The sequence below is a fragment of the Leptopilina heterotoma genome, unplaced genomic scaffold, assembly GCF_015476425.1.
Source record: "Leptopilina heterotoma isolate Lh14 unplaced genomic scaffold, ASM1547642v1 Lhet_51, whole genome shotgun sequence".
Lineage (NCBI taxonomy): Eukaryota > Metazoa > Arthropoda > Insecta > Hymenoptera > Figitidae > Leptopilina > Leptopilina heterotoma.
In genome coordinates this window covers 2,381,856-2,406,247 of record NW_025111110.1, presented here as the reverse complement: position 1 = coordinate 2,406,247, position 24,392 = coordinate 2,381,856, and the positions used below count along the sequence as shown (strand labels likewise).

The 24,392-nt window shown below is 21.0% G+C and overlaps 1 protein-coding gene across 1 annotated transcript in view; it reads left to right on the top strand.

The window, feature by feature from the left end:
- Positions 1 to 24,392, top strand: part of LOC122507670 (atrial natriuretic peptide-converting enzyme-like) — a 70,684-nt gene that overhangs the window by 1,348 nt on the left and 44,944 nt on the right. The window contains exons 2-5 of the mRNA XM_043620506.1: positions 10,823 to 10,883; positions 14,863 to 14,980; positions 16,308 to 16,792; positions 21,017 to 21,699. Coding sequence (XP_043476441.1) covers positions 10,831 to 10,883; positions 14,863 to 14,980; positions 16,308 to 16,792; positions 21,017 to 21,699 — 1,339 coding nt within the window. The 5' untranslated portion in view covers positions 10,823 to 10,830. The remainder of the gene's footprint in view (positions 1 to 10,822; positions 10,884 to 14,862; positions 14,981 to 16,307; positions 16,793 to 21,016; positions 21,700 to 24,392) is intronic.

The following is a 24,392-nucleotide window of genomic DNA, read 5'->3' as shown; positions in this document are numbered from 1 at the left end:
ATTATTTTTAAACATTTTTTAAAAAATTCATCGAAACAATTCAATAATATCAATAAATATAGTAAATTTTTCAGAGAAATTCAATTATTTTAAATACAATTTTAATAAAATTCTTCTCAAAAATCCACTTATTTTTTTAAATTTTGCAAAAATTCTATTATTTGTTTGTATGAAATCTATTCAAGAATTCATTTATTTTCAGAAATAATTAAATTGTCGATGTACTGAAAATCATTGAATTCTTGTCAAGTATTTAAAAAAAAAAAAATTTGAAAATAATTGAATTCATTTCAAGAATTTTATCAATTTTTTTTCAATAATTGAACTCTTTCGAGAAAATGTAATTAAAATTGTATTCTTGTCAAAATTTTTTTCTAATTTCAATTTTTGTTGAAAACACTAAAAAAAATTCAATTATGGAGAAATTACAAATAATTGCAGAAATTCAATTAAATGTTCAAAATTTAAGAAAAATTCTTGTAAAAATCCTAATTATTTTTATAAATAACAAAATTCTTCTCCAAAGTTTAATTATTTTCATAAATGTCAAAAAAATTCTTATCCTAATTTCAATTATTTTCAAAAATTTTTCTACTCTCAATGATTTTCAATATCTACTATTTTTATAAAGTTTCCCTAAAAGAATTCAATTATTTAAAAAAAATTTTAATAAAATTGTATCCAAACATTTAATTATTTTCAGAAATAATCAAAATTTTCCAGAAATTCAATTATTTTCATAAATAATAATTTTTTTGAAGGAATTCAATTATTGTCATAATAAATAATTAAAAATTCTAGAAAATAATAATTGAATTGAAATGATGAAAATAATTTTGAAGAAGTGAACTCAGAGTGATTGATTTCTTCATGTTTTATAACAATACTTTTATAAATTATTTTATTTAAAAAAAAGTTTGAATTTGAAATTTTTGAATATTTTTTAATTCCTGTAGAAAAATAATAATAATTAAATATTTTATTTAAAAAAAGAAGTTTTTGATGTTTTCGAATAATTTTACAATGAAAGAATTTTATTTGTTTCAAATGAATTTTATTTAGTTTAAGTAATATTTTATTTGGTTCAAATAAGTTTAATTTATGTCTAAAATAAAATTTTTATTTAAAACAAATAACTAACCTAGTCGACTGTGAGAAAAATAAACTTCATTTAACTCAAATAAATTAGGTTTGCTTATTTAAATAAAATTTTTCTCTGGGTGTAATAATAATTTAAACTAATATTCTAAAAATTTCTTTAATTAGTTTAAACATTACTTTTGATATAGCTTATTTTTCACCCAATTGAATTAATTTACTATTTAATTAAATTAATTTTGTTGGTTAATTATTGCTACCACAAATTTGCGGTCTCTCTCTTTCTCTCTTTCCATTAAAAATAAAATAAGAATTAGAATATAGTAATCCAAGGTATTATAACATTATTAATTACACTATTTTCCATTTTATATTCGTGACATAAAATAATTTAATTATTCCCTCAGTGTGAGAATATTCTTTATAAGTGTTTAAAATCTTTAAAGGGTTTCGCAATTTAAGTGAAATGTTAAAAAGAAGTATTAAATTCCTTTTACGATGGTTGAACAAACTTGAGAGAAAGAGAGAGTGAGTGAGAGAGAAAAAGAGGAAAAATAAAGAGGAAAATATCTGTAAATACGCAGTTAGTAGAGCAATTAGTATAAAATATGAATCAGACATTTATTGGCTGTAGCAACCAATTGTTTCGTTCTACCGAAAGTTCGCAGATTGACCCAACCAATTAATTGGTTGTCAACCGCAATGATGTCTGAGGAACGATTTCTTGCTAGTTACATATAAATCATCAACCACATGCAATCAGAGTTTGAAAATTACTCGAATGTATTCTAAACGTGTGTCAATAAATAAATAAAATTCTTTTCTTTAATTTAAAATTTAAATACTCAAATATTTCAGAAATTATTTTATTTATTTTTTATTTTTTTAAATAAGTTAACAATTTAGATAATTAAGATATTTAATGTTACTCTACTGTAACATTAAGAATAGATCTTAATTTATACTTTAATAATCCTGTTTTAAAAAAAGAAATAAAAGAAAAATAAATTAGTTCAATAATTAACTGAAAACACCAAATAATTATTTAATTACATTTTTTACTCCTTTTTTAATTAAAATTTTTTTTTACTAAAAAAGGATTGTCTAATAATAAATTAAAATCAAATCTTTATTTTACAAATATTTAAATATTATTTGTTTATTTCAAATTCTACGAGCAGTTTATTAGAATTAATTAAATTAAAGTAAATTAAATTGAATTTAATTAATTATTAATTAAAAAATTAATTATTTATTAAAAATAATTGTTACAATTTATGTCAGTTTTGTCATTTTGTGTAATGAAATAAAATTTATAATCTGAAATGTAATATTATTTTTCTTCATTTAACTACGGAAATTACAGAAATGTTAATAAAATTTTATAAATTAAAAAATTATCAAGTATTACTGTAATGGTTTCATTTTAATTATTATAAACGGAATAGATATTTCCATAAACACACACAACAACAAATATTTAATTAAATATTAAAAAAAAAAATTAGTTTTCATTTTATTTACTACATATAATAAATTGAAATAAATAAAATAAATATCTTGGGAGTAATAAATAAATATTTAATAAACAAATACAATCCTTCCTCTATGAGGAAGCAATAATATGAAAATTAATGACACAAATATTTCGAATATGAATTAATCAACTAAATAAATCTAAATTTAATTAAATTAAATCGTAAATAAAATTTTTTAATCAATAAATTAATAATTTAATAATAAATTTTTGCATTTATACGTTAGTACGTTATTAGTAAATATTAGTAAATAAATTAAAATTAAAATACAATTTATATCTCATTTTTTCAAAAAGTAAGTTTGTAACTATTTAATTTATTTATTAAAAATATTTATTTTTACATAAAAAAGTGTTTTTCAATAAATAGCGAGATAAGTAGACTGTAAAAATAAAATGTAAGAAATAAATAAAATATCATAAAAATATAATAATAATTTTTTAATAAAAATATTAAATAAATTAAAATTAAAAATGAAATGAAGTAAAAAATAAAAATGACTATTTCACAATTTTTGAATAAAATTTAAAAAATTCTATAGAGAATTTAGAGATTACACTGCAGAAATATGTATTAAATACAATATTTCTTTATTCAGTGTATATTGTATATTTAAAAAATGAGACTTTCACGGAAAAATCTACACTGCCAAGATTACGTGACAAATCGCGATTTAATTATCTCAACAAACATAAATCTTTTGTACGCGATATGAAAGATCTCTTTTTTCACAGTCCTTTTACGTAATTGAAATAAAACGAGAGCGACAGTCGAGAAAATAAATTGTATTTTCTTTTTTACAATAACTATATTATTATGTATATTATAATAAATATAGTATTATACACCCGTTTATAACAATGATGGTAATAATAAAATAAATTAATCTCCCTCGTTAAAAAGTAATAAGAGTATAAAGTTATAAAGTGCTAGTGGGAAATTCCAGGTGAAATTTGCATTAAAAAAAATTTTTTTTTGTTTGGAACAATTTTTTCCGAATTTTGTGTGAAAAAATAAAAAATAAGTATTTTTTTATTTTGCTATTGAATGAAAATTTTGAAAGTTGTGATTTTTTTTAAATCTAACGACCAACTTTTTCAAAAGCCGAGGAGTTTTGATTTTTTGAAACACGTTTTCCTCTAATACTATACCAAATTTTCTTAATAATAATAATAATAATAATTAACAATATTATTAAATACTAATATTTATTTATTTAAGTATTTTAATATTTATTTTTTAAGTATCTTAATATAAAATAATAATTATAATTGAATAGGGTCAATTGGGGTAAATGTAAACGGAATATCTATGTTTCACCGAAAACATTAGTTTTTTTTGTTAAAATGTAAAACGGACGGATTTCTTTTGCATGAACTTGTTGCTAGTGTTCCCTAGAAAAATTTTATGAGGTACAAAAAAATATTGATACACCTGAATCGCCTAAAACTGACTGTTTACATTTACCCCGAGATTTTGAAATTTTCCTAAAATTCGGGGTAAATGTAAACACCACTGTAGTTAAGCGAGGTTTAAGAAACAAGTTATTTCAAGTATACTACTGTTTTAAGGGATGGAAAAACTGAAAAAAAATTCTTCGTAGATGTATAGTAAATCAACCAGTTGACTGATAATGTATCATATAAAATAAACAATCAACCATTACAAAATTAGTAATGTAAAAACTTGAATAACTTGAACAAATTTTATATAGATTTTCATTCAACTTGGTAAAAAGAAGTTTTTTTTATTTGGTGAATAAGAATCTAAAATCGAATTTTTAAATTTCAAAATGGTGGATCCAATATGGCGGATGAACCGAAAAATAATATTTTTAAAAATTGATTAAATTTGCTTGAATCTGGCTACTCGGAGGTTTTTGAGGTCGCTGAATACGAATTTGAAGTCAATTTTTAAATTTTCAAAATGGCGGATGAACCTAAAAATATTTTTAAAAATTGATCAAATTTTCAAAAAAAAATTTTTTTTTTTTAAAGAGGACCTAATTTCCTTTTCTATGAAATTTTACATTGCCAAATTAATGAAATTGTGAAATAGAAGCAAATTTAATCAATTATTTTCTTTTAAAATGTAGTTCAAGTTCTGTTAGGGCATTAATAAGGAAGAATTACATATTTTTGTTTGATTTTTAAATTTATTTTTATGCAAATGCGAGACAAAATACTGAAACAGTAAAATTTTGATTTTCAATCTTTTTTGCATTAATAAATAACTTATACTATGGCATTGCCAATTGTCAAAATAAAATATTGGCAATATTCAGAACATCTTGTAGGTGAGCTGAGGTAAAAATATTGACGTCGTACTTATTTTTTAATTTGTAAATTTAGCTGAAACATCTACTGTTTACATTTACCCCCTGTTTACATTTACCCCAAATGACCCTAAATGATTTAAAAATAATTTTTGTCTAATATAAAATAATAATTGTAATTAAATAAAAGATCTAAAAATATTTTTTGTCTAATGGCGTTAGCCATTAGGTCAAAAAATATTTTCTTTTATTTAATTATAATTATAGTTTTCGAAAAATTCATTGACTAGTAATAACAATAGTAATAATTATAATTATTATTGTAATTTTTATAAATAAATATTTGTATAAATATAAAATAAATAAATTTCATCTAGTACATTTTTTTCTTATCTCCTAGAAGAATTAGAGAAAAACGTGTTTCAAAAATCCTCGGCCTCTGCGAAGAAGTTGAATTTAAAATAGTCACAACTCCCACAATTTTTATCCAATAACGAAATAAAAAAAAAATACTTGTTTTCTTATTTTTCACTCAGAATTCGAAAAAAATTATTCTGAACAAAAAAAGTTTTTAAGGAAAATTTCTCTCAGGAATGCCCCTTATTGTATATCAAATGAAAATGTATGTACATTAAGAAATTAATAAATTAAAGTATATATGATAGAATTTGCAGAAAAAAAAGAAAACTAAAAAAAAGGAGAAAGCGGATAAAGATGGAGAGAATTTTGTCTCAATATTTCGAGATTAGGTATATAATATCGCATTCCTCTTATTCGGATATTTTGAAGCGCATGCATGTTTCATAATAGAGCAGACAATAATATGTCAAATAATGATAATAAAAAAAGCATGATAAAATAATGATAAAAAAACAGTAAAATAATAAAATGGTAACAAAATAATAATAAAATAATAAAATTATTCGAAAGCTTCTCTAAATTTTGTATTACATAGTAAAAAATTAAACCATTAATTCACTTTAGTAGGAATATTTTAGTATTATTTAGTATCTAATTTAATAATAATATAGTCATAATTTTATAATAGTAAAATAATAACAATAATAAAAAAACAAAATTATAAAATGAAAATAGTCTTTCTAAATTTGAATAATAGTAAATATTGAACCAATAATTTATTATTGGCTCAATGAATATTTTAGTATTATTTATTTATTTAGTAATTAATTTAGTAACTAATTTTTTTACTAATATAAATTTGAGACTCAATTTTCACTAATTCAGACTTAGAACTGCAATTTAAAATTTTAAATAAGCAAAAAATTTACAAATTCTAAATTCATTGTGATGTGCAAGTGCATACAAAAGAGTTTTTAGATTTATCAGCAGAAATTATAAAACTCAATAAAAAAATTGTATAAAATAACAAATTATTTATATAAATAAATACTTTAAAATACTTTACACTCTTAAATAAATAAACAAAATAATAAATTTATATAAATTTTTTATTTAAAACAATTTTTTTTTATTATTTATTTGAATTGCAATAGTAACGGAGGCATTTTTATGTATTCTATATAAAAAAAAAGATAAAAATAGGATATTATTCACTTTAGAGCTTGAAGAAGAGTGAAAAAGAATTTTTGGTCTGAAAAGAACCGTTTTCAACTTTTACGTATCGAGGATTTGAAATTGCTATGGTTATTGGAGGGTCACGTAATGTTCATCATTAAATTTATAGGGAAAGCCCGTCATATTTCGTATCCTATATATATACAGAGAGAGAGAGAGAGAGCTCACAGTAAAATTTTTATACCAACATTTTTATCTCGCGTATAATCCCTACTATTGTATATATATATATATGTTACGTATAACAAAACTAAAAGCTCAACTCTTGATTTATGCAATCTTTCATTTTATCTTGACTTTTTTTATTTATTTTATTTTTTATATTTTAATTTTTTTTATTTAATTTAATAATAATAATATTAATAAAACTAATAATGAAACTACTACTACTGCTACTGTTATTAATTAATTACTAATTACTAGTATTAATTAATGGTATTAATGATAATGATTAGTATTATTATTAATTAAAAGCAAGGTAAAAGTAAAGGTCTCAAGGTGAAAAAAATTGCCTTTGTTTCAAAAACACAGTTGTTCTCAAAAGAGAAAAAAAAATGTAATTCAGTAAATTTGACAAAAATGTTTTTTCTACCCTTAAGGGAAATTTTTTATAAATAAATGATTTAGTGAAAAATTTATCGAATAAACATTTGTAATGGATAATTATTTTTTTGTTAAAATTGTTATTTAAAAAAAACTTCTTTGTTAGCGATTACATTCAAACACTGATCAAAGTTTGGAGTGTTCATTAATCTCAAAATTTTCAATCATTAAAAATTTATTATGTTACATAAACTATACAATTGTTTAAAAATTTCTTCTATATTGTTGTTCAATTTTATTATTAGCGTTTCTCTCTCAATTTTTTTCAAACAAGTTTATATAACATTCTCATTAGGAAAAATACAAAAGGAAAAATTGTTCTTAATTAAAATATTTTAATACTTTAATCTTCAATTTAATTTAAAACTGGGAATGATTTTTTTATTTTTGAATAAGCAATTATTATTTATTAACTTCATTTTTTGTTGCAAGAATCAATTTTTCCATTTTTCAATGCAATGTAAGTGTCTTTTTTCTTAACATAATTTTTCGTAGATTGTATGGAAATTCACTTTAAGAGGTCACGTAGAGAGTTTTGATATGGCCAAGCACGAGAAGCATGCAAACTGAATCGCTAATATTATAGGTTCAGTGTCCCCTGTACAAGAGATTTTTCTCAATTTTGTAATTTTTTTTTCAATTCTCCACCATCAGATTTGTACCTTATTTACTCTTTGATGTAATTTACTGCATAGTTTATTATTTTTTTTTTTATTAAAAAGAATAACTCTATAATTATTATAAAAATTGTAATAGTAATTATATAATAATATAACTGTAATATAATAATAGTAACAATATAACAATATAGTATAATAATAATAACAATAATTCTATAATTATTGTAAAAATTATTTGATTCAAATAACCGATTACTTGTCAATATTATTAAACAAATATTTCCTTAAGGGCATTTGAACCTTGATGACGTTACAGTTTGTGCAAAGCATGTGTGACGTCATCAAGGTTCAAATGCCCTTAAATCAAATAATATTTCTCTCAATAAAAATTTCACGAAAGAATTTAATTATTTTCTAAAATTTTAATAAATCCTTCTAAACAATTCAATTATTTTTTTAAATAATAAAATCTTTAAAAAAATTCTATGATTTTCAAAACAATTTTAATTGAATTCCTCGGATGAATTTAAATATTTTCAAATATTTCCATAAATTTCAATTATTTCCTAAAATTTTAATAAATTCTTCGAAACAATTCAACTATTTTTGTAAATACAAAAATTCTTTGCAGGAATTAAATTATTGTTAATCAAATTTAAATAAAATTTGCACGAAACAATTTAATTATTTTCAAAAATTTCCATAAAATGCAATTTCAACAAGAATTTAAAATTCTCTAAAAATAATTCAATTATTCTCAAAATATTTTTAAAAAATTCTACATAAAAATTAAATTACTTTCAATGCAATTTTTAAATTTATATTCGTCAGAAAAATTGAAAGAATTCAATTATTTTCAAACAATAATAAAATTCTTGTGATGAATTCAATTATTTTGAATATACTTAATTTTAATAAAATTCTTTAAAGAAATTTCATTATTTTCGAAACAACTTTAATTGAATTTCTCGAAAAAATTTCATTATTTTCAAATATTCCTATAAAATTCTTCATAACAATTTAATTATTTCTTAAAATTTTAATAAATTCTTCAAAACATTTCAATTATTTTTATAAATAGTAAAATTCTTCGCAATAATTCAATTATTTTTATAAATAGTAAAATCCTTTGCAGGAATTCAATTATTTTCAAAACAATTTTAATTGAATTCCTCGGATGAATTCAAATATTTTTTCATAAATTTCAATTCTTTCCTAAAATTTTAATAAATTCTTCGAAACAATTCAACTATTTTTATAAATAGTAAAATTATTCGCAAGAATTTAAATATTTTCAATTTACTTTTAATAAAATTCTTCTTCATAAAATTCAATTGCTTTCAAAATTTTCAATTAAAATTATTAAAGAAACTCCATTAGTATAAAAAAAAATTCAAAGAAATTCTTCAAAAGAATTTAATTAGGATTTTTAAAATTTTTAATAAAATTCTTTGTGAGAATTCAGTTATTTTCCTAAATAATAAAATTCTTTGAAGGAATTCTATTATCATCAAATTTTTTGAAAAAATTCTTTGCAACAATTCGATGATTTTAAATACATTGCTCCGAGTCGAAGACTCGGAGTGATCGATTTCTTCATGTTTTCTAATAATTAATGATGACCGAGAGATAAAATAATTATTCTATATTATAAGAATATTGTTACTGTAACTTCATTAAAATTTTCATCATTTTAATTAAATTATTATTTTCTAGAATTTTAAATTATTTTTTATGAAAATAATAATTAAATTCCTTAAAAAAAATTTATTATTTATAAAAACAATTGAATTCCTGTGAAATTTTTATTATTTATGAAAATAATTTAATATTTCTATACAATTTTATTAAAATTTTTTTAAATAATTGAATTATTTTTGGGAAATTTTATTAAAATAGTAGATATTGAAAATCATTGAAATTAGAAAAATGCATTTTATTTTTGAAAATAATTGAACTTTGGAGAAGAATTTTGTTATTTATAAAGATGATTGGGATTTTTACGAAATTTTTTTTCAAATTTTGAACATAGTTGAATTTTATTTACTTTTTTTAAATAATTGAATTTCTGCAATTATTTGTAATTTCTCCAAAATTGAATATATTATAATTATTATATAAAAAGCTTGACTATAAATAAATGAAGAATTTTAAAAAATTAGACAAACAAAGTTTGCAATTAAACAATGCAAAAATTTGCATAAAAGTTTAAAGTTTTAATGAAAATTTTTTCATTTTTAATAAAAAAAAAAAAAAAAAAAATGAATATGCAGCAGCTTATGATTTTGGATTAGGTTCTTCAATTACCTTTGTCTAGAGCATCACATAAACAACTCGTGACAGTGGGAAAGAGGAACTAAATACGCGTTTCTCGTATAACAGTAACTTTGTCCATTAATAAACTTACAAACTTTGAAATCGGATTGTCTCCGTAGTGCGGATCGTAGTAAAGAAAATGAGGAGAAAATTTGAAAAAAAACACAAAACTCTCATATAATATTGCTCCACGCAAAATGGCGTCTATTTAGAAAGAAAGGGACTAAATTTTAATTAATTTCTTAATTTTTACGCATTCAAAAGTTTTTTTTAAAAATAATTTGATATTAATTCATTCTAAAATGTGAATATAATTAATTTGAATATTAATTTAATATTTTATTCTTTTAGTAAAATAGTATTTGATGGGATTATTTTTGGGAATAAATTATTTAAATAATTAAAAGGTTTTATTGGTTTTAAAAGGTTTTACCTGCTTATTATTAATAAATAGGTAAACTTAATGATAAAATAGAGAAATTCCATTAAAATTGTATTAAAAATAATTGAAATTATGTGATGAGTTTTATTATTTATAAAAATAATTGAAAACCTACAAAGAATTTTATTATTCATGAAAATAAATAATAATTGAATCCTTGTAAAAATTTTATCATTTATGAAAATAATTGAATTATTGTAAAGAAATTTATAAAAAATTTATAACCCTGAAATATGAAAAATAAAATTAAAAATAAATAAATTGAAATAAAATAAAATATTAAAAAATAATGAAAATATTTAATTTTACAAAAAAATTATTTTTATTGTTTCAGAAGCCAATATGTCGGGAATGGAAACACGTGGCGCTGACACAAGCCCCACTCGTGAGCCTAGGTGAGAATTACCAGCACGCATATTATATATTTAATTATTTAACATACATAGAAAATAATATCAATGCCTTTGGACATAAAAATAATTTTTTATTGAAATATCACTTTCATTTTACCTTTTTTGAAATTTCTATTTTACAACTGTTAATCTTAAATAATTTCCCCTGGTTAATAAAAACTTGTAAAATTTTCAAAAAGAAAAAATAAAAATTATTCTATTTGCAAAATAAATAAACGATAGAAAATTATAATCATTTTTTTTTCATTTCCTGTATAAAATGTTTCACATTGATATTCCTTTTTTTTGTTAGTCTCAACGCTTAATGATAATAAATTTATATTTTACTTGAAATAAAGTGTATTTGGACCGTTGTGCGGGGAGGCAACATGATTCATTTAACATAAATGCGTCGGCATATTTAATTACTGTTGGAAATTCAGGGGAGCGTCCTCTCACGCGGGAGAGAGTTTACATATCGTTCCTCGTTTATTAAAGTGATTAGTGAAATTATTATTTGAACCCCATACAGGAAACGGTATATTTACCCCCCAAACACGTGGAATTGTTTGTAAAAATTAAAAATCTGTTTTTTTCCACTAATTGTTTACTTTTTACATAATAATCTGTAAATCTCCAGCACTTTATTCGTATTAAAAACATAAAAAATGTTTAAAATGAAATTTTTTTTTGAACATATTTTATGTTTTAATTACGAATAGTTACGAATTTAATTTTAATTCGTAATTAAAACATAAAGCGCTGAAGATTTTATTTTCAAATTTATTAAAATTATCGTAAAAGTTTTAATTTTATATGTTATTTAATTAATATAATTGAACTTGACATGTTTATCTAAATACAAAAAATGGTTTAACAAACAAATATTAAATTATATTTAATTAAAAAGTAAACTAAAATATAATAAATTAACCAATTAAAAAAAATATTAATTAACTGTTTTTAAGATTATTTGGAATATAAATTATTTTTTATAGATATATTTGTTATTATAAAATATTAAAAAAAAAGTTTTTTAAATATTCTTTTATAAATTTTTAAAAATATATTTATGCTATAATAGAAAATAATAATTCTCGCAAAGGAAAATTTGTTGCGCGTTATTTATAAACAATAGAAAATGGCTTTCTCAAAAATTAAAATTTTTCGTAATTTCTCTCTGAGATGAGTGCTTTGTACATATACGGGAGGGAATAAATTGTGTTACGAGGGAAAATCACGGAACGTAGCCCAGAATAGTAACCATTTTATCTTATTTTCTGCCCATCGCCATAGGCCTCGTGTGAAGAGAAAAGCTTTTACGGTAATTTTTTTCGCCACTCATCCATGATATTGTCATTCTTCGTCTAAGCAACTATTTTATTATCATCGATATCTTAAGAAATTTAAATAAAATTTCCATTCCACCTTATATATATTATAAATATACTCTGAAAATAGTTTTCGTTTATAATTAAAACGATAAAATAATTCAGACAAGCATTTTTTCTGCTTTAAAAGAATTTATAATTGATTTTTCTAGTTTTGGCAATTTTATATTTATTTACACGGAGAGAAAATATTAAATTTTGTAAAAGTGTTTTACAATTTGAGAAAAAAAATGGGACAGAGCGAAATTTTAATATAAAAAATACTAGAATTTAAAATAAATTATATTCAATTTAGTAAATTTATGTTAAAATTTAATTTATATTCTTGATATTAATTAACTATAATAATCTTCGTATTTCATTCTTTCAGTCTGTTCACACTTTGAAGTTAGTTTTTGTGTTTGATTTTATTTTTTTGTTTTTTTTTCTTTAAAAAATATTGTTTGACAGATTGGAAAAATAAAGGTATTGTTTCATGATTTATAATAAAACAATATTTGAAATTAGAAAATATAAAAAAATTATGATTAACAAATAAATTTTGTTTATTATATATAATAAAATAAAAAGCATAATATGCTTTTTTCTATAACAAATTTCGTTTGACTGAAATTTTTCTCCTTTTTATTTATAAAAAATAGAAAATTGTTAATTGTTAAAATATAATTATTAAGAAATAGAAAATATACCAAATTTATGCATAATTTATAATAATAAAATATTTATTTATTTATTTATTTATTTATATTTAATAACAATATTGTTCAGAAACTCATTCTTTTCTTTTGGAAAAGAAACATTACATATTCTATTCTATTTGTCAATTACAAATTTTAATTGAAAATGAAATTGAAACTTTTACAATTTTTAGAAAATAAAGAACAAAATTTTACTGAAAAAATGTTCTATTACATTTATTTACAAATTTCTTTATAATTGTTAAAATTATTCGAAAACATCAATAACTTTTTTTTTATATAAATATTTAATCAATATTATTTTTCCATAGGAATTAGGAATTTCAAAAATTTCAAATTCAAATCTTTCTAAATTCAATAACTTATAATAATTAAAGATGACCGAGTGATAAAATCATTGTTTTATATTATTAAAATAGGTATTATTACACTAACTTTTTCAAAATTATTTTCATCATTTCAAATCAATTATTATTTTTTACAATTTTTATTTATTTTTTAGAAAATAATTGAATTCCTTAAAAAAAATTGTATTATTTATCAAAATAATTGAATAATTGCGATGGAATTTATAAAAAATTTGTAAATAATTGAATTCCTGAGAAATTTTTATTATTTTATGGAAATAATTAAATGTTTGCGTATACTATTTTTGGGAATTTGAAATTGATTTGAAAATGATTGAACTTTGGGGAAGAATTTTGTTATTTATAAAGATAATTGGGATTTGACGAGAATTTTTTTTTTAAATTTGAAAGATAATTGAATTTTATGAGAAGAATTTTCATCACTCTTGAAAATAATTGAATTTTTGCAATTATTTGTAATATTTTTCCAAAATTGGATTTTTTTAGTGTTTTCAACAAAAATTTGAATGACAAATTTTTAAATTCTATTAGTTTTAAAATTGCTAATGTTCTCCTAAAAAGTTAGGTAGTTGCTAGTTTGATATAAATAAACAACATTTTACATAAGTTTTTTTAAAATTTAGTATTTTTGATAAAAAAATTTCGCTTTGTTGCATTTTTCCCCAAATTGTAAAATACTTTTACAAAATTCAATATTTATTTTCTCTTCGTGTATTTATTTAAATTTACAATTCAAATGTTTCAAGAAATAAACTAAATTTTTATTTGTAAAATTATTTACTTATTTTCATGTAAAAATAATTGCCAAAATAATTGGAATTTTTTTTACTTACTTGAAAGTAAGTAAACGAAATTGCAAATCTTTATTTACTTACTCGAAAGTAAGTAAACGAAATTGGAAAATATATTTATTATTTTTTCAGTAAGCAAATAAAATAGTGTTTTTGTTGCAATTAAATTTATTTTTTTTTGTATAAAATTTATATTTTATTTACTTACTTAGAAGTAATTTTTCTTTGTAATTTATTTACTTTTATATAAATTGTAAAATTAATTGCCATTCTATTTACTTTCTTACGATTATAAGTAAACGTAAATTTCCAAAATAATTGCATTTCTCTTTATTTACATGTTATGTAAATTGTAAAAAATTTCTATTTTATTTACTTTCCTAAAAGTAAGTGAGTAAATAAAATTTCTTGTTGTTGTAATTAAAATTATTTGTTCATAAAATTTATTTGCAATTTTACTTTTTTACTTTTTTAGAAAAGTAAATTGTAAAAACAATTACTATTTTATTTACTCACTTAAAAGTTAAAAGTAATTGTTTATTGAGAAAAAGCAATAATTGTATCATCTTTTTTAAACATAAGTAAATTAAATATTTATTTACTTTTCTTTCATGAAAAAATTTATAAAAGTACAAAAACAAAAATTTTGTATTGCAAAATAATTTCTATATCTTTTGAATAAAAAAAAAAAAATTTTTAATTGGATAAGAAATAAATTTTTTTCTCCAATACAGGAAGATCAGAATGCACAGCGTCGCATTACCAATAGGAAAATCACTACTTCTAGAATCACCATCTAAAGGAAATAATGGAGCACCACCAATTCCACGACGTCATTCTGCAACCCCAACGGTACACTAAATTCTCAATTATTAACACTTCTGTATAGAAATAATATTTCTCCTTTTTCTTTTCCATACAATTTACATATAATTAGCGTAAGTAACGAAAAAAATCACTATAAGTTGAAAACAAATTTTTACAATTTATTTCTGTATATTGTTATTATTATTATTATTATTATTATTACTACATGATAATTACTATTGAAAATTGATTTAATTTTTCTCGTGTTTGCTTTATTGGAAATGTAATTTACAACAAACCCTGATAGTTAATGTACTAATATGAGATTATATTAGCACAGAAATTCAATTAATAATATAATCGATTACTGGCTTTTCCCCTATATATATGTATACAAGTAGATATATGGATAAGTAACTTGCGATTAAAGTCACTTAATCGGATTAGTAAATGAGAGAGTATAAAATTATTTCCTTTTTCGAAAATCAAGTAAAAGTTTTTTTTCACTTTATTTTATTTTTATTAATTTTAAATTAGTGCTGCACGTCGAGCGATTCTGGTTAGATAAATTCTCGCCAAAATGCCGACCATATCGTAAAAATATATTAAAAATTTAAAAAATTGAATTTTTATAATTTCATTCCACTTATTTTAATGACAAGAAAATAAGACGAAAATACAATTTACATTACTTGCTTGACGTGCATCATAATTTTTAAATTATTTATTTAATTGTTTATTATTTATTTATAATAATAAATTTTTTAGATTTATATTCGCATTTTATTTATTTATTTACATTTTTAATCATTTTTAATTATTTCTTTACCTTTTTTTATTTGAAAATAAATTCTTTATCTTAGTTTATCATTAGAAATATGCTAAATAATAAAAGAAAGAAACTTTTGTCTTTCATTTTTTTTCTCTGAAATTCTATATAAAGAGGGAAAATAATAAATAAGGAAATCGAATTTTTCCATTCGAAATAAATGACTTTTTTTTCAAGTTGAGTAATCTCTCCTAAAACAACACTCTCGAAAGTAAATATTTACTGACTGACAATAACACGTTCTTTTTCATCAACAGAAAAGTCTCTACTTTGAGATTTTATATATACAGTAGTGCCCGAATTTTTCTCCCGAAGTCATGAATATTTCCATTTTAATTTCCATTTCAAAAAAATAAATTTTTTGTTAGGTACAATTTTTATTCGAATTTCCATTGTAATTTACATTCGAATTTACATTTGAATTTGAATTCTAATTTTTATTTGAAAACAATTTTAATTCGAATATCTGTTTTCTCGACAATAATATTCATTTGTGTGACGATTATTTATTTTGAAAAGAGGAAAAAAAATTTATATTTACAGGTAGCACCACCACCAATACCACTGAGGCCGCCGGCAATTCCAAAAAGAAGTAAAAATGAACGTCCTTTTCTTCCAACGAAGGGAATAATTAATCGTTTGGAAGTGAAGAAAAAACAAACAAATGACGACGAGTCAGCAGCTGCATATTTGGGTCCAATGATGATGATAATGGATAATAATAAATCGTGGCACAATTCCGATGTACAATGTGAAAAATTAATAAACATCGAGCCAACAGTTAATTTTAAAGAGGCAACAAGAAGATTAGAGTCGAAGGATAATTTTGCCGACAATTCCGATGAGCTCGATTTCAACAAGACACTACAAAATGCATCATCGAGCTTTGAGGAACTTCAAAAGTCTTCCAGGGACCTTGGAAATCGTCTTCATCATGAGAAGATAATCAAGGGTACAAATTTCAATACCGATAAACTTAAAAGAGTCGAAAATTGTTCACAACAATGTCCAACGATTCAAAAGAACAGGTAAAGAGACATGAAATTTATTTTTTAGAAAAAAAAAAAATAAAAAAAAAAAACAAAAGAAAAAAAGAAAAACGAAAGAAAAAAAAAATTGGATCAATTTAAATCGAAATGGACTATTTTCAAAGCCTTCAATTTAGGGAAAATTTAATTATAAGTTTCGTGCATTTCTAGTTTTTTTTTAAATATTTTTTTTCTAAAAAAAAGCTTTAATCTTCTTCACAGTTAATTAAATTTTATTCTATGGAATTTTCATTTCAATTTATTTTGTGAAAATAAATTTCCAATATTTGTTGAAATCGGTGAAAAAAAATGCAGAAGTTTAAAAATTTACTTACACTTTTTTCGCTTAAAAATTTTTCCTTCTCTAATGGACTCTTGTAAAAATAACAGAACGGGTTCGATTCTTTTCAGTGCAATTAATTTTTCGTTTTGGAATTTTTTTGTTTGCTTTTATTAAATATTATTTTATACCTTTTATTTTGCCAACTAGCAGCAATTCTTGACTTTTTTTAATAAAATTAGAAATTTTAAAAATAATAGAATTTAAAAATTTCCTAATTTAAATTTTTGTTAAAAACACTAAAAAATAAATTCAATTTTGGAGAAATTACATATATCTACTATTTTCATAAAATTTCTCAAAAAGAATTCAATTATTTAAAAATTTTTTTAATAAAATTGTATGCAAACATTTAATTATTTTCATAAATAATAAAAATTTCACAGGATTTCAATTATTTTCATAAAAAATAATTTTAAATTCTAGAAAATAATAATTGAATTAAAATGATGAAAATAATTTTGATGAAGTTACAGTAACAATATTCTTATAATGTAAAATAATGATTTTATCTCTTGGTCATCTTTAATTATTAGAAAACATGAAGAAATCGATCACTCCGAGTCGAAGACTCGGAGTGATCGATATCTTCATGTTTTATAACAATACTTTTATAAATTGTTTAATTTAAAAAAAGCTTGAATTTGAAATTTTTGAATGTCAATTCCTGTGGAAAATCCTGTTCCAAAAATAAGATTAAAAATAGAAATTGTGCAAATATTTTTCTTCTCTTTCTAAAACAAAATAATAATTTTGTTAAAAAAATTGTGATTCATAAAGAAAAATAATGCAAAATAAATAAATTTTCTATTTCTTGATCACAGTTGTTTAACTATTTTCTATGTACCTTAGAAGTAAAGAACAAAAATCTGTATAATTTCAATTTGACAAAACATAATATTTAACAAAATTTTAGTCTTTTAATGAAAAGAAGTTAAAAAAATTCTGATAATTTCTATTTGTCATTACAATTTTGAATTAATTAAAAAATAAAAATAATTATAACATTAATTAATTAATTAATAATAATAAAGTACATGTTCCGGTAATATGTTCGCAGTTTAAAGTTAAATGTTGTTTGCTTTTAGTTTCTGAACTTTTTTATAATTTTTCTTTTCAAATATTTTCAATTTTAAAATTAATGTACTGAAAATCATCGAATTGTTGCAAAGAATTTTTTCAAAAAATTTAATGATAATAGAATTTCTCCAAAGAATTTTATTATTTAGGAAAATAACTGAATTCTTGCAAAGAATTTTATTAAAATTTTTAAAAATCCTAATTAAATTCTTTTGAAGAATTTCTTTTTTTTAAACTAATGGATTTTTTTAAAAATTTTAATTGAAAATTTTGAAAGCAGTTGAATTTTATGAAGAAAAATTTTATTAAAATTGTATTGAAAATAATTGAATTCTTGCGAAGAATTTTACAATTTATAAAAATAATTGAATTGTTCCAAAGAATTTATTAAAAATTTAGAAAATAAATGAATTTTATGTTAATATTTGAAAATTTGAATTCATCCGAGGAATTCAATTAAAATTTTTTTCAAAATAATTAAATTTCTACAAAGAATTTTACTATTTATAAAAATAATTGAAATGTTTCGAAGAATTTATTAAAATTTTAAGAAATAATTTTAAGCTGTTATGAAGAATTTTATAGAAATATTTGAAAATAATGAAATTTTTTCGAGAAATTCAATTAAAGTTATTTCGAAAATAATGTAATTTCTTTAAAGAATATTATTAAAATTATAAGTATATATTCAAAATAATTGAATTCATCACAAGAATTTTATTATTTTTTGAAAATAATTGAATTCCTTCAATTTTTTGAAAAATATATTTAAAAATTGCATTGAAAGTAATTTAATTGAATTTTATGAAAATTTTTTAAAATAATTAAATTCTTTCATGTAATTTTATTTAAATTTGATTAAAAAATAATTGAATTTCTGCAAAGAATTTTTGTATTTATAAAAAATAGTTGAATTATTTCGAAGAATTTATTAAAAGTTTAGGAAATAATTGAAATTTTTAAAAATATTTAAAAATATTTCAACACATCCGAGGAATTCAATTAAAATTGTTTTGAAAATAATTGAATTTCTGCAAAGAATTTTCGTATTTATAAAATTAATTGAATTCTTGCGAAGAATTTTACTATTTATAAAAATAATTGAATTGTTTAAAATTTTAGAAAAAAATTAAATTTTTTCAAAATGTGTTAAAATTTAAAAAAAAATTGAATTCTTCCGATGAATTTAATTAAAATAGTTTTGAAAATAATTGAATTTTTGTAAAGATTTTACTATATTTAAAAAAATAATTGAATTGTTTACAAGGATTTATTAAAATTTTAGAAAATAATGTAATTCTTTCGTGGAATTTTATTAAAATTTTTGAAAATATGAACAGTAATAATCAATTTTGTACTTAATAAGTGAATTCTTTAAATTTTGATTATGAAATTATTTCTTAACTTTCATTTTTCCATTTCATTATTTTCACTTTATTATTTTATTACTTTTACTTTATTATTTTATAATTTAAATTGAAATTAGAAATATTTGAATAGAAATTTTCCAAAACGAACATTTATATTTTTTGATATTTTCCTTCACTTTAATTAATTATCAATTCCATAAAAATATTCGCGGAGCTGATGTTTTTCTTTAAGTAAACAAATCGAAATTTTTTTTACTATTCCTTTTGATATATATATATATATTCTGCTTATAATAAGTAATTATTATAATTATATATTTTTCAATATTTTACTTACGATATAACTTCGATAGGGATCATATGTTGTATAACTCACCTGAAACAAAAAAAAAAAAATACTTCATTATTAGAATTAGAAGAATAAATCTATCAATTATTAAAAAAAAAAAGAAAAATATCTATATCAAAGTCAAAATACTCAAAATGAAAATAATAAACATAATTTTTGTGATTTTAGGTATTTTTTTGCACTATTCGTAATTTTGTTTCAAAATTTAAAAGAGTAAATAAAAAAATAAAAAAACAGAAAAGATTTCAAAGATTTTTGTTTTTTCTTTTCTCTCTCATTTTTTAGAAAAAAAAGAAGTAATTGCAATTATTCTAAGATTAAATCTTATTCATTGTGATTATTCAGTAAACTATTAATTGAATCATTCGATATTCTAACAGACTTAAATGTAACAATTTCCATCAGGCTTAAGTCTTTAGACAATATAACGGTCCAATTGGCGCAATGAAGTTTTCATCTACGTTGGTTTCAGATTCAATGAAATTAGAAACGATAATTTGTATTTAATGAATCTCTCCTCGAGAGGCAAATTTAAAGTCATTTTATGGAGAAACAGATTATGCAAATTGAAAATGAAATTAAAGAATAACCATCTGTGGATTAATTTTCTTAACTCAGCAAAAAAAAAAAAAGACAAAACATTTTTTTTATCAACAACAGAAAAAAAGATTCCATTACATTCTAGATAAATTCCCATTAAGAAAATTAAATCCACCTCTCTCTCTCTCTTTCTCTCTCTTTGGTAATTATAAAAGAAAAACAAAAAAAACTATAAACTTTTTTGAAAGAAGAAAAAATTTATCACAAAGTTTCACAAGAGAGAAAAAAAGAAATCGTTTTTCTCCCTCTCTTTTTCTCGCATGGAAAAACGAATAAATATATTTCGATTTTAAAAACTACCGGGAAACTGGATTACATTCTTCTTTGCGTACAAAAAAAAAAGAAAAAGTAAAGAAAAAGCTTTGAATCGATCGGTCTACAATTGACTTTTGTTGCCTTTCAAAAGGATGAAAAACATCGCGAAAACCTTTCAGAGCAGAGTTTTGCTATTCTCTCTTTTTTTTCTTCTTCTCTTTTTTTTTTAGAGGCCAGAACGAGAGGTCAAACCTTCTCGACGACGATGGGTTTCAAAGAAAAAAAATCATTCCCAGAGATAAGACATTTTTAAATAGAGAGATAAATTTTGAGAATATTTCTTGTATTGCACGTAATCGTCAGGAGATGGAGAAAAATTCAAAATTCGAACAATTAAAAGTGGCGTCACAAAATTTGGAACGACATCTAAACGACGATATTGCGACTCATTATAATCAAATGTCAACAGAAATGAAAATTGATGATACGCAAAGAATGCCTGATGATATTAAGAGACATTATCAGGAGCTAACACCGAAATTTGATGAATTACAAAAGGCAACGAACGAGTTCGAGAGAAAATTACAGGAGAAAACATTGAGTGCAATTGAAAAGACATTTCGTCTTAAGTACGAGGCTGAATTGGAGAAGGCACGTGTTATGCAAAATAATTTACGAAAGGAGAAAAATTATGGTGAAAAATTGGAAAAATTACCAAAAGCAACGCAAACTAATTTACCGCCACCATTGAGTTCGATATGTTCGCAAAATTCAGTTTCAAAGCCCATTAGTGTTCGACAAGATAGCAATGTTTCTTCGGATAGTTTCAGTCAAACGAGTTCGCCGAGTTATACGAGTAAAACTATGGAGGCACCATTGATACCACTCAAGCAATCAAATGGCAAAATTCCAGGTAAATATTATACTTTTTATACTTTTTTTTTTTTCTTTAAAAGTAGTTACAAAATTAGATTAAAAGAAACAATAAAAATTGTTTGGCAATTTTCTATAAATTTTATAAATTGAAAATATTTGTGTGACTAAAACTGATTTTTACTACTTACTTGCAAAATACATTTAAAAAAAGATTTTGTCTGACTAAAAATTATCTTTACTGCTTACTTGCAAATTAAATTTAAAAAAAGATTTGTCTGACTAAAACTGATTTTTACTACTGAGCAGCCAGTAAAGACAATTGAAAATAAGTTTGTCAGACTGAAACTGATTATTACTACTTGCAAATTTAATTAAATAAATATATGTCTGACTAAAACTGATTTTCACTACTTAGTTGCAAATTAAATATAAAAAAGATTTGTGCGACTAAAAGTGATTTTTATTACATACTTGCAAATTTAATTCAAGATTTGTCTGAGTAAAACTGATTTTTACTACTTACTTGCCAATTAAATTTAAAAAAAGGATTTGTCTGATTAAAACTGTTTTTTACTACTTACTTGCAAATTTAATTTCAAAAAAAAAAATTTTGTCTGACTAAAACTGATATTTACTATTTATTTGCAAATTAAATTTAAAAAAGGATGAGTCTGACTAAAACTTATTTTTACTGCTTGAAAATTTAATTAAAAAATATATGTCTGACTAAAACTGAGTTTTACTATACTTACTTGCCAATTAAATTAAAAAAAAGGATTTGTCAGACTAAAACTGATTTTTACTACTTACTTGCAAATTAAATTTCAAAAAAAAAATTTTGTCTGACTAAAACTGATATTTACTACTTATTTGCAAATTAAATTTAAAAAAAAGGATGAGACTGACTAAAACTGAATTTTACTACTTGCAAATTAAATTTAAAAAAAGATATGTCTGACTAAAACTGATTTTTACCACTTAATTGCAAATTAAATATAAAAAAATATTTAGGCGAATATATAAGTGATTTTTATTTCATATTTGCAAATTAAATTCATTAAAAATTTGTCTCACTAAAACTGGATTTTACTACTTACTTGTAAATTAAATTTAAAAAAATTGTCTGACTAAAACTGATATTTACTACTTATTTGCAAATTAAATAAAAGAAAGTTATGTCTGACTAAAACTTATTTTTACTACTTATTTGTAAATTAAATAAAAAATAAGATTTGTAGGACTGAAACTGACTTTTACTACTGGTTTGACAAAATAAAAATCAATAATGGTTTGTCTGACTAAAAATGATGTTTACTACTGATTGTCATCTACATGAATTTATTAAAGTTGTCTAATAAAAAGCAGGCCTTGGATATCATCCCTTTTTCTACTTTTTTTGGACTATTTTCGAACAATGCGACTTTTATCGACTTATATTAAAAAATTGCGACTTTTTCGACTTTTCTTTCAAATTTTGCAAACAAAAATACCACATTTTTATTAGAAAAAAATGCAATTTATTTCGATTTTTATTGCACTGTCAAAAGTATAACTATTGACAAATCTTAGAAAAGTTATTTTTGAATAATTTTTCTAATTAAATTTTTGAAATATACAATTAAAAAGATTTTAAATAATTTAAATTTTGTAAAATTTAATTAAAAATAAATCATTTTTTCGCGTATTTTAATAGAATTTTTGAAAAAAATAATTTTTAAAAAATAATAATAAAATATTTTTGAATAAACTAATTCTCAGAATTTTTTCATTCTAATTTTTTAAAATTCAATTATTTTTAATACAAAATTTTTCGAAAATTTTATTCTTTTTTTATATTTTTTAAAAACTCAATAATTTTGAAAAAAATTTTATCAAATTTCAATTATTTTTTAAAAAATAATTAATTGAATTCTCGAAGAATTTTCGTAAAATTATTAAAAATTAATATAGATAATTGATTTAGAGATGAAGTTTAGTTAAAAATTGTAGAAAATAATTGAATTTTGTAAGGTTTAGAGTTGTAATTTTTTAGAAATTAATAAATTTCAGAAGTTTGCAATTTTTAAAACTTTATTTTTCGTGAAAAAAGAAATAAGAAGTATTTGAATATTTAGCAAAATTATTTCAGTTTTAATTAATTGAATTTAGAAATCAATGAAGAAACAGGGAAATACAAAATAAAATTTTTTTGTGACAACAGTAAAATAAATAAACGATTTTTTTTTTACTTTTTTTCTATTTTTAATCGACTAAAGCGACTATTTTTGCTCGTTAAAGTTGACCCGAGACCTAAAAAAGTGACTGTTACTATTGATTCAATAACTATATGAATTCAGAATTAGTTCGTCAGACCAAAAACAATTTTTACTACTTATTCACAAATTGCAATTGAGGAAAAGTTTGTTGTAAATTGTTTTTTATTACTAATTTTCGAATTGAAGTTTAGAAAAAGCTTGTCTGACCAAAAATGACTTTTACTACTTTTATTGGTTCAATTCAGTACTTCCAGGAAATTAGTTAAAGTTCGGTCTGACTTAAACTGACTAATACTACTGATTTACAACCTGAAACTTCTATTAAAATTTATGTCTGACTAAAATCGATTGATACTACTGATTTTTAAACTAAATGAATTAAAAGAAAGTTTGTCAGACTAAAACTCGAGTATAAAGTTTAATTTGTTCAAAATAAATTTTACCAAGTTTTACTATAACCTTCTTTGCAAATATC